The sequence below is a fragment of the Corythoichthys intestinalis genome, chromosome 1, assembly GCF_030265065.1.
Source record: "Corythoichthys intestinalis isolate RoL2023-P3 chromosome 1, ASM3026506v1, whole genome shotgun sequence".
Lineage (NCBI taxonomy): Eukaryota > Metazoa > Chordata > Actinopteri > Syngnathiformes > Syngnathidae > Corythoichthys > Corythoichthys intestinalis.
The window spans coordinates 28,547,338-28,564,378 of record NC_080395.1 but is presented as its reverse complement, the minus strand read 5'-3'; the positions used below and the strand labels follow the sequence as shown (position 1 = coordinate 28,564,378).

The window sequence follows — 17,041 nt, the reverse complement described above, 5'->3', positions numbered from 1 at the left end:
GTGAGGCATTGAATATTGCACATTAATATTGCACGCAAATAAGGATTGCACATAGTATGTCAGTATGTCAGTTACTTCTCCACCTCTTGACAATCAATCTACTGCAAATTTTCAAGACTGTTGTTCTGCCCAAAATTAGAAAAACTGAATGATTTCTATCCCAAAAATTCATCTGGATGTTACAGGCCAAAATCAATGAATGCACCTAACATTCACACTTTTTGAGGATAGATATTGAAGCACTAGCAGTTATCACCAGCTTATTTGATAAGGGTGCCTACTTCAGTTGCATGTTACTACACCAACAACAAGAGCAGTGTTCAATTCAAGCACAGATCCTTGCTTTTCTACACAAAAATAGTTCCCATGTGATAGAATTAAACCATCTTTATATGGGATGAGGTCCGTTTAGACTGGCAGCAAATGAAATCAGCATAGTCACACCCACAACAGTGTAAAAAAATCCTCTTTCAAATATGCCTGCTTCCATGTCAATTACCAAACTTGGCCTGAAGCCAAGTACAAAAGGGTGTCAGTCCATCTCTGTGCTGGACATGAAAATAGCACCCTAAATGTCTGATCAGTATGTTTTTTTAATGAATCTGTGTATGCTGCGTTTGAGCTGAGTTGATTGGGTGAGTATTAGCAATGAAATGGGGAGGTACTTGAATAATGAGTTGAGTTTGTACATCATAATGATGCCAAATTTAGAACCATTCGTTTTGCAAGCGGTTTGCCTTTCAAACGGTACTGCAATCAATCGACTAACTGCACAGGTGTCAAACTTAAACCAGGTCACAGACTCATTTTGATCTATGTTATGCATTAAACAGTGGAAAAATTGGAATTTTGATTGCATGGGTCCATTGATTTCATTTCATCCATCAATTTTATGTAGTCTTGGACGAGCTGGAGAAACTCCCAGATGAATTTGGCCCAGAAACGGTGCAAAACCACCCCTTCTGTCATTCTGACTTTTGTTCCAGTTAAAATTGATTTTTGTCTATTGTCAAAACAAGGATTCTATTTTTACATACCGTATTGGCCCGAATATAAGACGGCCCTGATTATAAGACGACCCCCTCTTTTTCAAGACTCAAGTTTGAAAAAAGACTTTTTGAACACCACATTTTATACAGAAAATAATTACAGAACATCTGAAACAAATGAGTATAACAATATATTTGAGAGAAAAAGCATGTTATTTTGCCTCATTCAAATCTTTAATATCTGAACATTTAAATATGTAAACTAAAGTGCAATCACATTCATAAATGAATTGCTTCTGGTTTTTGAAATGTAAATAAACCAATCTATTGTGATAAAACAACAAAATTGCAATAACTGCATTAACCATCAAAGTGAGGTCTAACTATAACTGTATAACTGAAGTCTTGAAACAAATCTGAATAAGGAAAAACATTGCAATAAAATAATGCAAAATGGTTAAACTTGAGAGTAGCTGAGATCTGTCATGACAGAACATTACTCCTCAAGTTCAGCATTCGCTTCAATGATATCTGGCGTCATGAATGAGTATAATGTCTAGACCCCGAATATAAAACAACGCCCACTTTTTCAGTCTTATTTCAATGCAAAAAACATCGTCTTATATTCGGGCCAATACGGTATTTTTAAGCTGTTTGAGCTATTTGGAATTGAATTTTTGTCAGTTATCAACATGTGAATCATCTCAAAGTGATATTTAAAGAGATGTTTGTTATTCCCGAGGTGATTTCCCACCCCTGACGTAACGCGCACCCTGTGATGCTTTTCCAATCATCTTATTATTGCCAGCGTTTGTCATAACAAACCACATGTGACACAAAGACAGCCAACACGCCCACCCAACCTCTCCCGCAGGCCTCGACTCACAATTTTGTAACGTCAAGGAGGATGAAGAGTGTTTCCCTCGTCCCGAGGGGCTTCCAAACTTTTCCGCTTTGCTCATACGGCTTGCCGTTTCATCAGTGTCTCCGGGGGTGATTTTTCCTCCTGACTAAGTGCCTGGTAGTGGGTGAAGGTTGTGGTGAAAGGGAGCGCTCTTGGCCTGGTGCCAGTTGCTCAGCTTCGGGGGTGACTATATGCTATGAGCAGGTTATCATCATCCTTGCCTGTGTGTGTCTACGTGTGTGTGTTGTGCTCCTTCTTCTCCCACGGGAATGCTTGGCAGCCGCTGTGACATGTAGTAATGGGAAATTATGCTGCACGGTGCAAAACCTCAAGCTGAATGGGGTCACCCACTGTCAGCTGTGCACCCAACACACAAAACACACTCCATGATGGAAGCTGTCGCACATTTGTTAGCGCCTTGTTTATCCATGCATGTTTACCTCCTGCAACTTTTTTTTTTGCTGAAAAGTCTCCAGAGGAGATACAAGTTTCATGTCATACTGTTGTTGCATTTTTTGGCTCATGTCTTGTATATGAAATTACAAAGAAAAAAAGGCCCACATCTGGCTTGACCCAGTATGCAGTTATAAATAAAGCTGTCTTTATATAAAGTTATGAGGGGGTCAGAAATGAGGCTTGTGACTCACCAGTAGAGATCAGTAGGATTTTCAGTATAAATTGCCCTTTCACTTCCTATAGCATCTGCCTTTTTTTTTTAGCCCGGTAGTTCTCAAAGTTTACGAGTACTACCAGTACTATCTGAGCACTATATTAAACTGTTTCAATCCACAACAGTACAGTTACAGTAAGTACAGTTCATTTGTGTTTAACTGTTTCTTTTCAAATATTTATTTAGGTTCACTTCCATTTTACTTTAATGTGTAATTGAATTTGATTTTATCCTCATTTAAATCAACACTAGGTAACTTTTCAGTTTTGGTCGATTTTAGCGACGCCGGTGGACAAAATCGGTAATGTTTCGCCTTAAAGACCAAATGTGAAGTAAGGTTGGCCAACCATGTTTTTGAATAATATCAATGGCTACACAATTATAAGCATATTTTCGTTATTTTTTTTTAACACAACCCTTACAGATTCTTTGTTTAACCCATAGCAACGCCCTTGACAACGAAAATGCTTTTCTTTGACAATCTTCGGAAATCTTCTGAAATTACGTCACACAGAGAACTGCGAGGGAAGTCCGCCATAGAACAGTATTGTTGCATTCCTTCTATGTAAGATGCCCCGGCGGTGAGAGGCGATGTATTGTTCTCACTCTAAAGAAAAGTTGTATGAGTGGCCAAAGGATAGCAGGGCACGTAAATGGACATCTTTCGTTCGCAAGAAGTGAATTAATTTTACGCCATCATCGAGTAGTGTTCTCTGCTACAAACACTTCGAAGATGCCTGCTTCCTGAACCAGTCTGCTTATGATTAAGGATTTGCAAAAAAGTAAGTGTGACTTTTGGATAGATGACTGATGACTTTGTCAAAGCAGAGCTGCCAACTGTTGTGGAATGAACAGTAGAAGGTAGCGACATTAGCCGAAAGGTAACTCGAGGCAAAACACCGATCGTGTTGTTGAATGAACAGTAGAAGCTAGCGACATTAGCCGAAAGCTAACTCATGGCAGTCCCCCATGACAGTTGTATTGACTTCATTTTGCCTACACTTATAAATTCGTCAAAACTTTTTTATCCCAGGCAATAGTAGGTGGTTTATTTACCTGACATGTTTCAGCGAACACTTCTGCCTTCGTCAGAGGGTCCGCAGGCGGAAGTGTTCGCCGAAACATGTCAGATAAATAAAAGCTAACTTAGCTAGCTTCTACTGTTCATTCCACAACATGATCGGGGATTCGTCAAAACTTTTCTTTTATCCCAGGCAATAGTAGGTGGTTCATTTACCTGACAAAAAATAATAACAGCCTATATCTTACCAATCTTGTAATATCAATGGGTCTTGTCTCGATTCCATGTCAAGTAGTCTGGGCACATTGTTTGCATCCTGATTTGCGTCTGGCTAATACATGTACGGTCCAACATAAAATTCCAACCTCCTCCTCTTCCTCCAACTCTTCAAAAACCTGGATCTCCTCACTTGCGCTCGATCTGTCGCTTATATCGCTGTTTGAATCATTGTTTGAATGGCTTTGTGTGGCGGCCGTATGGAGCGCTGCCATCGCTGTTCTCGGTGTGACGTATCACTTCCGCGTCCGTCCCCTTTCAGGCTCGAACTTCGGAAACGCGATTATTTTGTCAAATATACAACATATAAATTATTTTTTCATGCTTTATTTGTTGGACAATGTTTAATTATTTTAATTGTGACCCTATTTGGCATGTTATGAAATTACTTCACATTTGGTCTTTAAGAAAGACTGCGTGTGTCCTTCCCTTTTTATTTATTTTTTTTAAACCTGTCCTGTCAGCTGCTTGACACAGAGAATGGAAACCTGAGTGTCTGATTGGTCTGAACAGTTTTAAGGCATCACATGGGAGTATGAAATACTCCCATTGTGATCTTTCAAAATGCCTCGTTTATTAGTAGAAAGCAGCGAAAGAGTTATGGGGGAAAGAATAAAAAGAGAGAGAGAAGAAGTACAAACAACAACAAGAAATACATTGAACACCTACACTAACTATGAATATATTGGTGCTATCGTTAGCCAGTTGCATTTCAGTTGACACTGCGTTCCCCATGAGGACCAGGGCACAGTGTCGTAAAATCATGATCTCCCTGTTGGGAAGTCACGCCAGCGAGTGAAAGCCAGGCCACTGTTTATTCTTGAGTATCCTGGTAGCCAAGGGGCCCATATTGTTGGCCCACCATTTCGTCACAGTGTACTGTGAAACCCATACATGCAATCCTACCTATATATCAATATTTTGTATATTAATCACATTTTGTTGCACTGCATTCTTCAAACTTCTCACCCCAAATGATTGTCAGTACTTACAGTAGATAATGCCAAACCTTCTTCTAAAAGAGGAAAGAAAGAAGTTAAGGAAGAACTTTTACTTTTTAAGCTTGTAATCAAGTATCAAAACTCACAAAAGTTAAATAAAGCAAACTGTAATAAACAAAATAGAATATAAATTAAACAATTGCCAGATTGCCCCCTATCTGTGCCCCCTAGTGGTCAGGGGCCCTAAGCAGCTGCATATTTTGCGTATAGGCTGGCCCTGCTGGTAGCCTCCCTTTTTTTCCTCCTCAGACAAAACTTTTTGTCTCTTTTGTTGCTCTGCCATCTTTGCAAAATTCGCACGAAAGCGTTCGTATTGACTTCCGTCTTTATAATGAATGGGAAAAGGGGGAAGTGACGAATGACATAAATCAGTCAGCACATTTGTAGTTTTTTTTGTGTTGCAGGTTTCCTGCCACCCTCTTCAAAGTTAATTAGTGCTCGTGAAAGAGATACAGACCATCTCAAGATATAAAAGAAGTGTCATTCAACTAGTTGTCAGTCGACATATCATCACAAATGTTATGAAAATATTTTATAAAGGTTGAAAAGTTACCTAATGTTACTTTAAGCACAGATACAATATTTACTGTGCATGTAATCATTCCCTGTCTTATTGTTTAAACTGTGACAGTGACTTACAATAATAAAAATAATAGTTTTAATAATAATTTTTAGTGTCATCTAATTCCTTTTTATTAACTCTTAAGCCTTATAGGCTACTGTATATTATTGTAGGTCACAATGATGGTACTTGGAGAGCCTTGTATCTTTTGCAGTAGTATTTGGTTTAAAAGGTTTGAGAATGACTTTTCTAGACTGAAGGATTTTCACAAAAGAGTAGATATGTGCAATTTTTGGACTTTGAGTTATTAAAGGAAATATTGCTGACTGAAACAAAGAACCTCCTATCTGAATAAAAAAATGTAAAAAAAATAAAATAAATAAAAAGTTATCTTGCAGACCGCTATTTGTCAAGGTCAAATCCGACAAACAGAATATCCTAAAATGCGCTTTTTGCGGCCAAATGCTGATTTCTATCTTTTTCTCACTATCATGATGTGCAATTTTTCAGAGGAAAAAGTACTAAACAAAAAGAATTATTAACTGAGAACAACGTAATGCAATTAAAAGTAAAGATCAGTAATTAGATAAGCGAAATAATTACATATGATTACCGAGTAAGTAAACATGTTAATTAAATTAAATAACATACAGTGTAAGTAATATTGAAATGGTTTGCAAATATTAAACATTTTAGGAGGACGGTTAAATTCAATTTCCGTAGCAACTGCATTCTGTAATCCCAATTTTATCTGTCCTATGCTGACAATGGTGGAATAACATCTTTCTTCTTTCTGCAGGATGTGCCTTTCTTACATACTGTGCCAGAGAGTCAGCACTGAAAGCCCAGAGCGCCCTCCATGAACAGAAGACTCTGCCAGGGGTAAGTTTATCCTCCTGCCTTGTCATCCCTGAACATCGGGCCGAATCCCCCCAGCCTCTGGTTGGACAGGTTAGGATGGCAACCTGCACAGTCTCACACACATAGTAGGAGTGGTCTATTTCACTTATTACACGGAATAACCTGAGTGAAGATATTTGATCAAGACTGCTTCATAATATCTGCCCTTCCCCATGTCCTCTCACAATATGGCAGCCGCAAACAGTAATTGCCTAGAGGAATCTTTCTCTCATTATCACATGTAATCAAACAGTAAGTATAAACAATTATTTTCACCATGTACATCGCCATCTGCTGTTTTTATTCCAGTTCTCTATTTTCTTCTTTGTCCTTCTTCGGCGAATGGATAACTTTCTCGAATTCAAGCAAGCTTTTTGACAAAAAAATAGTGCCAGTAAAAAATATAAATAAATAATATTAATAAAGTTACCTGGTGTTGGTGGGCGCCTCTTGAAGCCACCCAGAAGGGGGCCCTCAAAGCAGGTTGTGTGCCTGCACTGCGTGTGAGAGTAGGGAATCGGCTCTCACATCAGGGGAATTATCGAGGTGTGATTGAATTACATCCGCGGGTCCAAAAGAGGAGACGCCAGCCCACCTTCCACTTTACCCTCCCCTGCCAGGTTGGGGCTTTAATCAGAGCTGCAGAATCTTAAATCACCAGGGGGCTGGAGGAGGTTGGGGACAGAAGAGAATTGTGTGCAAAGAAGGGGGCCATAGGTGTTTGATGGACTTGGGGGGGGGGGGTCTTCGTCAATCTCCCGCTTTTGGGTTAATCATATGTTTGCACTCAGTGGTGTATCGTGGGTACTTCAACCCATAGCCGAAGAGCACCCCTGGGGGGAGTGGCTGGCTGCTGCACCATCCCCCCACTTCATGCGGCTTAATAATGAGATGATTGCCGTGATGGTTTCTGTCTTTATTGGCCTCAAGATGGGACACTCTTGTTTGTCTTCTATCTGGAAAGAGGTTAATGGCCTGCTCTACCAGCTTTGGGTAAACATTGGCCCTGTACAGGGCTCAGCAAGGGGTCACTCCTGCAATCTCATGCTGAGCCCAGGCTGCACATTGAGGGCTAATAAAGATGTCATGTCCTTCTCTATATGTGTGTCTGTACGTATGTGTATGTGCTGGAAAAGTATGGCAATAAAAAATGGGGAGGGGAAAGACAAGAGGACTTCTAGACAAGCCTGATTGTTATTGTCATGGCCTGATGCCTTGAGATGGCCGGCGCTTCACTGGCTCCTCCTTACTGAGCATGATTGAATTTGTGCGTAGGGGTGTGTGTGTGTACGTGTATTTGTGTGTGGTTGTCAGGAAAAACACAAAAGCCTTTTTTGCGCTTCCACCTGCCATTAAATGTCTTATCAGATGAAACTAACCAACAGTGATTTCTCATGCTATTGATTCCGATTCTGCATCCAAAGCAACTATAACCTCCAGCAAAGATGTTTTAATAGCTAGGTGTTAGCTAACAGGTTCAGGCTAAGATGCTAATTGACTGACTGACTGGGTAATAAACCTTTGATTTATTACTGTCTAAAATCTCTTTCACATTAGCCACCTTAGAAGTGTTATTACTCCCCATTTTTGAAAGATTTAAAAGAAAGACCACATCACTGGCCTTCAGAGTCGTATACAGAATTGTATCATTCATACTTTTTTAACAAGACAACGAAGTGCATCCATATTCATGCAGCTACATGTCAAAATTTAATCTTACATACATAATTACTTTTAATATTTATAGCCACTGAAAATAACCTTATATGCTGTTCTCAAGTTTTTACTTTGGACAAGTTTCACCATACTGCTTTAGTTTTATACAGCATACATTTGCTATATGCAGGCTGCTCTATTTCATATTTTTCAACCTTTCCTCGCACTGCACTATTTTCATTAGCATATTTCACACCTCTCACAATATCCCAGGGAACTTTAGGCCAAACAGTGAGATGGAGAAGAAGCAGAAATACACTATAGCCTCTGTGCGTGCATGATTCTTTAATTTGCAAGAAGTCACGATGATTACATCATTATCACACTTGCTGAGAATCTTCAAGTTTTTCTGAATTCACTTTAGTTTATTCCCATTGACTTGCAATGTTTGGGAGTTGCATTAGAGGAAATAATGCTGGTTCGGGTTCTCATTAATTGCCTGTAAAGACCAGTGTGATCAGTTTGGAGGACATAAGAAATATTTTAAACAGAGCCGAGGACACTGAAGCTCCTCGGTGGCAAGACCCCGGGGGTTGATGAGATCCGCCCGGTTGTCCTAAAGGCTCTGGATATTGTGGGGCTGTCGTGGCTGACATGCCTCTACAACATCTTGTAAGCATCAGGGACAGTGCCTCTGGATTGGCAGACTGGGGTGGTGGTCCCCTTTTTAAGAAGGGGGGCGGGAGGGTGTGTTCTAATTATAGCCTTCAGCCTCTCCACTAAAGGCTTTTCAGGGATGCTGGAGTGGAGGGTCCGTCGGGAAGTCGAATCTCGGATCCAGGAAGAGCAGTGTGGTTTCCGTCCCAGCCGTGGAACAGTGGACCAGCTCTACACCCTCGGCAGGGTCCTCGAGGGTACATGGGAGTTCGCCCAACCAGTCTACATGTGTTTTGTGGATATGGAGAAGGTGTTCGACCATGTGCCTCAGGAAGTCCTGTGGGGGGTGCTCCAGGAGCCCCTTAGTAAGGGCTGTTCAGTCCCTGTACCTCCGGTGTCAGAGTTTGGTCTGCATTGCCGGCAGTAAGTCGAATTCGTTCCCAGTGACTGTTGGACTTCGTCAAGGCTGCCCTTTGTCAACGATTCTGTTCATAATGGACAGAATTTCTAGGCGCAGCCAAAGCTTTGAGGGTGTCCGGTTTGGTGGCCTCAGCATTGCATCTTTGCCTTTTGCAGATGATGTGCTGCTGTTGGCTTCATCAAACAGTGACCTCCAACTTTCATTAGAGAGGTACGCAGCCGAGTGTGAAGCGGTCGGGGTGAAGATCAGCACCTCTGAATCCGAGGCCATGGTCCTCAGTCGTAAAAGGGTGGCGTGCCCCTCCGGATCGGGGATGAGACCCTGCCCCAAGTGGAGGAGTTCAAGTATCTTGGGTCTTGTTCAAGAGTGAGTGTAGGAGGGAGCGGGAGATCCACAGGCGGATCGGTGCAGCGTCGGCAGTGATGCGGACTCTGCAACGGTCCGTGGTGGTGAAGAAGGAGTTAAGCCGAAAAGTGAAGCTCTCGATTTACCAGTCAATCTACGTTCCTACCCTCACCTATGGTTATGAGCTGTGGGTCATGACCGAAAGAACAAGATCCCAGATACAAGCGGACGAAATGAGTTTCCTCCACAGGGTCTCCCTTAGAGATAGGGTGAGAAGTTCGGCCATCCGGGAGGGACTCGGTGTCGAGCTGCTACTCCTCCGCGCAAGTAGTATTTTTTGCATGGCATGAGTGGCGTGCACTAGCGATTTTTCAGTCGCTATTCATGCAATCATTGAGCAGTTTTAAATGCTAGCTGTAACTTTTCAAAAACACAAGTACATTTCTGATTAGTCTTTAAAGAAGTAACAAAATACATTCCCACACAACTAACATATTCTGATTTAACCTGTTTTTAATGCTCTCCAAGTCAACCATTTGTACCAATGTAATCATTTTATTTGTGTTGCTTGGGTCAAACTAAATGAAAAAGTGCCACTAAAAAGGTAAAATTTTAGTTTTGCTAAAATTAGAGGCTATATTTAAAATTTACGATTTCACATCCAAGTTATGCAGGAAATAGCTGCAGCTTGTTAAACTTAACGATGAGTAACAAGCGTGCTGCTTTGATCTTGCCAGAGAAGCTTGGGAGCGCTACCTTTCAAAGGCGCTGAGTCGTTTAGCTTGTTAGCATTTCATAAAGAATTTTACTTGGGAGCATAAAAGGGAAAAACTTATCTAATACCCCTTTCCCACTGGCCAAAAAACCCGTGTCAACCCACTAACAATCGGCTTTTGGTGGCAGTGGGAAAGGTGCAACGACCCGCGTCGACCCGTGTCAATCAACCCGCCAAGCGACCCGCGTTAAAATCACCTTGGCTCTGATCGCCATGCAGTGTGAAAGCAAAACCCCGGGTCAACAGTCAACACGCTAATCTACGTGGTGACGTAGGCTAGAACGTGATGCATCATAACAAAAACAAAAACCATGTGCTCTAGCCAGGTGTCCACATACGGCGAACAGTCGGTGTAGCAGCGTTAGCAATAGCCATAACAGATAAAACAAAGGCTCTTCTCCTCCTTATGTGACGTACACGACTCCTTTCAATTTCAAGCCAAAATTCACGTCGCCTACGTTGCCTCAGCACAAGCAGAGTGTTGATCCTTTGCTACATTTCGACCATTTTGAGGGCAGTAAAAAGCATGAAAACAGAGAACACAAACGGAAAGGAGGCTTCTATGTTGCTTTGCATTGTTTACTTCCTTGAACTGAATGAATTCGGTCGCACTTGTCGAAGCGCATCTTAGCGTGGTGACGTCACGAACCTTACGCACGGCTGAGGAGGGGTGAGGGGGTTAGACGGGTGAAAAAGAGAAAAAAAAGACACGGCTTTTTTTTTTGTCAATGGGAAAGGTGCCAAATGCCAATTGCTAGTGGGTTGCATCGGCATGGAAAAACACGCGTTGACCCACTAATTTCAGTGGGAAAGGGGCATTATACAGTATGTATCCCTTTCCAATGCTAAATCTGAATAAATACAGTGAACACACACTATGTTGTACTATTTTTATTTGGGAAGCTATTGAATGTGAACAACGTATCCCTTAACGAACAGAAGATGACGACACACAATTCAGGAACAAAAAGCAATGATCGCCCATGATAAATACATTTATTAAGGAAAGAGTAATTAAAAGCTGGCCGGCCAGGACAAACGTCCCCAAGAGCCCCACGCAGGTGCCCCCAAGTCAATCTGTCCAGACCTTCTGGATCATACAGACATATTTGTCGTTATAACAGGTGGCTTTATGGAAAAACAGTGGAAAAAAAACAGAGTGAAGAAAATGTGGACATAAACTTGAACAAGACAGACCTCTAATAATCGAAACAGTACTCGTCTCCGCTGTTCAAAGAGTAGACAAAACACAGTGCGATGGGGACAATAAATGATTTTGTGTGACGATGTGAAATGAACTGATATATGGTTATGTGAATAAAAGGAATATACAATAATAACAGTACAAATTTTGAAGAAACTCTCTAAATGTGTATTTATTTATTCTTTAAGGCAGGGGTCAGCAACCCTGGGTCTCGAGTGCCACTATCCAGCTTGCTTTCCATGTCTCCCTACTTTAACACACCTGAATCAAATAATCATGATCGTTATCAGGCTCCTACAGAGCTTGCTGATGAGCTGATCATTTGATTCAGGTGTGTCAAAGGAGGAGACATGGAAAACAAGCTGGATAGTGGCACTCGAGGACCAGGGTTGCTGACCCAGGCTTTAAGGAAACACAAGAATGTTAAAAGTTATTTAGCTAACTTTTTTCTAAGTGATCGACATGAACAACGTAGAATATGATACTTTTTTTTTTGGGGGGGGGGGGGGGGGGGCTTGAGGAGGCTACAGATGTATTTAATTGTTAAAGAAAATGCTTTCATGTTTGGAGATTATTTCCCAACCTCTATCCCCCCAAAAAGTTCTAGTGCCTCTTTGATTGCCCCAACATTCTACAACAATAATATCCTCTCATTCGCAACACCATCTGGCCATAAAGGCGGCACGGGAGTGTAACTAATATTTGCAGTTGCCGCAGCACTGAAATGTTACTTACAAGTGTTTGCCAAACAGCCTCCTGACATTGGAGGAGCTAATCTTCAAATGAATGCTGCTCTCTCCTCTCGGGGGCCACGCCACTCTCTCCTCTCGGGCCAATTAGCTGCTAGTGTTTGCGTGTAACAAGCATGCTAATTGGGTGCGAGTGAAGCCCAAAAGCCAATTATAATGTTGGAGGATTTAAAAAAAAAAAAAAAATACAGACCAGCTTCTCTTTGTCTATCTTCCTCCTGCCATCATGCATAATATCTTTTCCCCTTTTACGTCCACCCCCACTCCTGACTTGCTCTGCAAAGTGATGAGTTCTCAAATATGTAAAGTTGCAATGTGTTTGTTGGGGTAGGGGGGCTGGGAGGGGATACAAGCAACACCTGTCTGCGGTCTTGATGATAAAGCCGCCAAATGAGGACACTGCAGGGGGAAATGTTTTCCCAAATCTTGGAGGGCTTTTTTTCAACCATGACAAATTCCAAAGATTGACTCATGTATGCATCAGACGAAAATGGGGTCAGAAGGAGATTGGGTGTCATCCCACAGCTTGCTATTATAATCATGTGCACTTGCTTAAAAACTGGTAGCTCGCATGCTTTGTGAAATTCTTGTTTCTCTTATAAATTTATGAACATTTGAATTTCTGTTCATCATTAATTAAAACGCCCCAAAAATAATGTGACAGGCAAAGTGGTACATGTATATAAAATGCACAAACACTGAACTATGTCGTGACCAATTAGTAGTGCTGCAATAACGAGTGAGACACTGCACATGACTGTATGAACTACTACTTACAAAGCAGCCAACTAACTGTCCTGCTGTTGGCTGCTTTGTAAGTAGTAGTTCATACAGTATGGAGGTAGATTTGTGTCTTTATTATTCAATCAAAAAAAAAGTTGCTTCAATCAAATAAAAAGTTGCTTCAATCAAAATATATATTTTCAATCGAAGAAAACGTCTCTTCAATCAAAAAAGAATGTGCTTGAATGCAAAAATAAATTTGAAACTCAAAAAAATATATTTGAAAACTATTTTTCTTTGATTGAATTTTTTTTTTGGATTTAAGTCAAGTTTTTTTTTGATTGAAACACCATTTTTGATTGAAGTGATGTCATTTTGCATTTGGACCACATTTTGGCTAGGACATTTGTGTCTTTATTATTCAATCAAAAATTAAGTCGCTTCAAACAAAAAAATATATATTTTCAAAAGAAAAATTAATTCAATTAAAAATTTTTAAAAATTCAGTCGTAGAAAAAAAGGTTTGAATGTGAAAAAAATATTTGAGACTCAGAAATTTGCATTTCAACACTTTATTTTTCATTCAAACCGCTTTCTTTGATTGAAGCAATCCTTTTTGTGTTCAAGCCATATTAGGGGTAGGACATTTGTGTCAAAATCATTCAATCACAATAAAAGTTGCTTTAATCAAAAAACAATTTTTAATCAAAGAAAAAAATATTTTGCAAAAATATATATTTTTTGAAAATATATTTTTTTATTTGAAATATATATATATATTTTTTGAAGTATCACTTTTTTGAAAAGCAAAAAGTTTTAAACTCTTTTTTTTTTTTCAAAGTGGAAAAAGTTTTGAACACACTTTTTTTTTGAAGTGGGAAAAGTTTTGAAGGCACTTTTTTTCGATTGAATCATTTTGACACAAAGATTCAACTTCAACGCTAGTTCCGGTGTGTTTGAGTGGCAGCTGATTGCGCCAATGACATAAAAGTATGAAGCAAGAATAATGGCCACCAGGGCTCCATCCAGCCATCGGAGTCTCCTGGAGTCCAAGCCGAATATAGGGCACCGGTACGGGGGTGCAACATCGGCATTTCACCGGAGTACCCGCAACGGCACGTTGCCCTGTCGCGGCACACTGGTCGGACCCCGATATCACCCCCCAGGCGCGGGCGCCGGCTGTCGAGTGGACGGTCCGCGAATGACACGACACTCATTCAAAGTTGAAGCGACGGGGCTCCAGGCGTGGACGCCGGCGACTCGCCGGTAGTCCACTCTCTTACTGGGCAGGCTAGTGTCGGGCCACTCGCCGACCACTCTTGTACCGGCGCGTCGCGGACGCTCCGGTTGGAACCAATTGCCAACCGTTACGTCAGGGCAGCGGGTGAAGTTCGCCGTGTTGAATCACATTAAGCAGCAGGGCACCGTACTCCGGTGAAATGCCGATGTCACACCCGCGTACCGGTGCCCTATATTCGGCTTGGACTCCAGGAGACTCCGATGGCTGGATGGAGCCCTGGTGGCCATTATTCTTGCTTCATACTTTTATGCCATTGGCGCAATCAGCTGCAACTCAAACACACCGGAACTAGCGTTGAAGTTGAATCTTTGTGTCAAAGTGATTCAATCGAAAAAAAAGTGCCTTCAAAACTTTTCCCACTTCAAAAAAAAAGTGTGTTCAAAACTTTTTCCACTTTGAAAAAAAAAAAAAAAAGAGTTTAAAACGTTTTGCTTTTCAAAAAAAGTGATACTTCAATAAAAAAATATATATATTTCAAATTAAAAAAATATATTAAAAAAAAAAAAATTTTGCAAATGATTTTTTTCTTTGATTAAAAATAGTTTTTTGATTAAAGCAACTTTTATTGCGATTGAATGATTTTGACACAAATGTCCTACCCCTAATATGGCACAAACACAAAAAAGGATTGCTTCAATCAAAGAAAACGGTTTGAATGAAAAATAAAGTGTTGAAATGCGAATTTCTGAGTCTCAAATATTTTTTCACATTCAAACCTTTTTTTCTACGATTGAATATTTTTAAAATTTTTGATTGAAGTGATTTTCTTTTGAAAATATATATTTTTTTGTTTGAAGCGACTTAATTTTTGATTGAATAATAAAGACACAAATGTCCTAGCCAAAATGTGGTCCAAACGCAAAATGACATGACTTCAATCAAAAATGGTGTTTCAATTAAAAAAAAACTTGACTTAAATCAAAAAAAAAAATTTCAATCAAAGAAAAATAGTTTTCAAATATATTTTTTTGAGTTTCAAATTTATTTTTTGCATTCAAACACATTTTTTTTGATTGAAGAGACGTTTTCTTCGATTGAAAATATATATTTTGATTGAAGCAACTTTTTATTTGATTGAAGCAACTTTTTTTTTGATTGAATAATAAAGACACAAATCTACCTCCATAGACAGTGACATAACAAAAGAAGGCTGGATTCAAACAAACATAAAATATAGCGAATTGTATAAGCAGTGATACCACAATGTTACAGAAAAAAAAATGAAATTTTGTTCCTGGCTTGTAAACATTTTATTTTTGTTGCTTGGGTCAAACTAAATAAAAAAGTGCCACCAAAAAGGTAAAAGTTTAGTTTTGCTAAAATTAGAGGCTATATTTAAAATTTCCGATTTCACATCCAAGTTATGCACAAAATAGCTGCAGCTGCAGCTTGTTAAACTTAACGATGAGTGACAAGGGTGCTGCTTTGATCTTGCCAGAGAAGTTTGGGAACGCTACCTTTCAAAGGCGCCGAGTCGTTTAGCTTGTTAGCATTTAATAAAGAATTTTACTTGGGGGGAAAAAGGGAAAAAAGGGAAAAACATATCTTATATGTCTTATATGTATCCCTTTCAAGATGCTAAATCTGAATAGATACAGTGAACACACCAAAAAAAAAAAAAAAACAATTCTGTGAATAAGCTCCGCCTCTACTTCACGGATTTCGATTATCGCGGGGGAGTCAATTTGAAAGTCGAGACCACAAACCCAAACATTTCGGGGAACAAAGGTGTTTTTATATGTCAGTGTGACGAAACAAACGTGAACAGAATAAGTGTTACATTGTCTTATACTTTTTAAGTCTATAACTTTGGGTCTGTAAAGCCCTTTAAGAAATTGTTTTGATTACGAGCTAAACAAAAATGACTTGGTTGTTTTGAAATTTCTGGTCTGATTCTTTGTATAAACCTCAAAAATACTCACTATGAGGTTAAAATGTAATTTTACAAAGCCGGTGTTGTCATTCATCCTGGATTATTTAAAAAGTTTGATCATTACTAGAACAGACGTATTGACATATTCATATTTTCCTTGATTTTGTAGTTTTGCAAGCATCCCAAACTTTTCTATTTCATACTTGATTTAACAAAATTAATGATAGTTAGTGCCAGGTTTCTTGTCTTCAGGCTTCTCTGTGTTTCACACTGAGCTCCAGCGGATCCATTTTTTCTCTTCACTTGGACATCACAGTTCTTTTATGTATGCTTTTATTGTACTAATTGTGTCTGCTACTGATCAATTTGTCCTTAGCGTGAGATTATTCCACCCCCGGAGCCCTCTGAGCAGTAGCAATTATGCTACAAAAGGCCCAGTTTGAAAAAAGAAAATATGCTGAGAAACTGGATGCGAGAACTCTCCAAATGATCCCTGTGCTCTCCTAATCATCAATTAAGTCTGTATCATTTTCTTCTACTGTCCGCTTTAGAAAAGAAATTAAAATGGCCTATTGTCTTTCTTAGCCCAGCGGGATGAAGGCATTTACTCCACTGCTGCGCTCTTCAGAGCCATTCCGCCTATTTTGGGAGTGAAAAGACTCAGAATTGCCGTACAAACTCTGCATTGTCCTCCATTATGTGGCCGGTGGCCCTCCTTATTGTACAGGAATTAATTTTGTTCTATCAGATGGGATTTTCAACCTTGAAGAGTGTTTAATGGTAGTTTGATAGGGAGTTCGGTGGGCGGACACAGGTGAGAATGTTTTTTTTAAATTTTATTTTTACTTTTATTTTTATTTTTAATTTTAATTTTTTTTTTTTTTTTTTTTAATGATAAAACAGCTGATTTTTAGAAGCAAACAGTAAATGTGTCAAATTGCTGGATGAACCAGGCGGTCAGATAGAAGTTTGATTGGCCTTGGGCATATACTGTAAATTCCCCTAGATTTAAACA

At 39.7% G+C, this 17,041-nt stretch overlaps 1 protein-coding gene across 10 annotated transcripts in view; it reads left to right on the top strand.

The window, feature by feature from the left end:
* The window catches only part of celf6 (CUGBP Elav-like family member 6), a 380,567-nt gene that overhangs the window by 19,398 nt on the left and 344,128 nt on the right, over positions 1-17,041 (top strand). For all 10 annotated transcript variants that reach the window (XM_057833527.1, XM_057833555.1, XM_057833517.1 and 7 more), the window contains exon 2: positions 6,223-6,305. In XM_057833527.1, the coding sequence (XP_057689510.1) occupies positions 6,223-6,305 (83 nt within the window). The remainder of the gene's footprint in view (positions 1-6,222; positions 6,306-17,041) is intronic.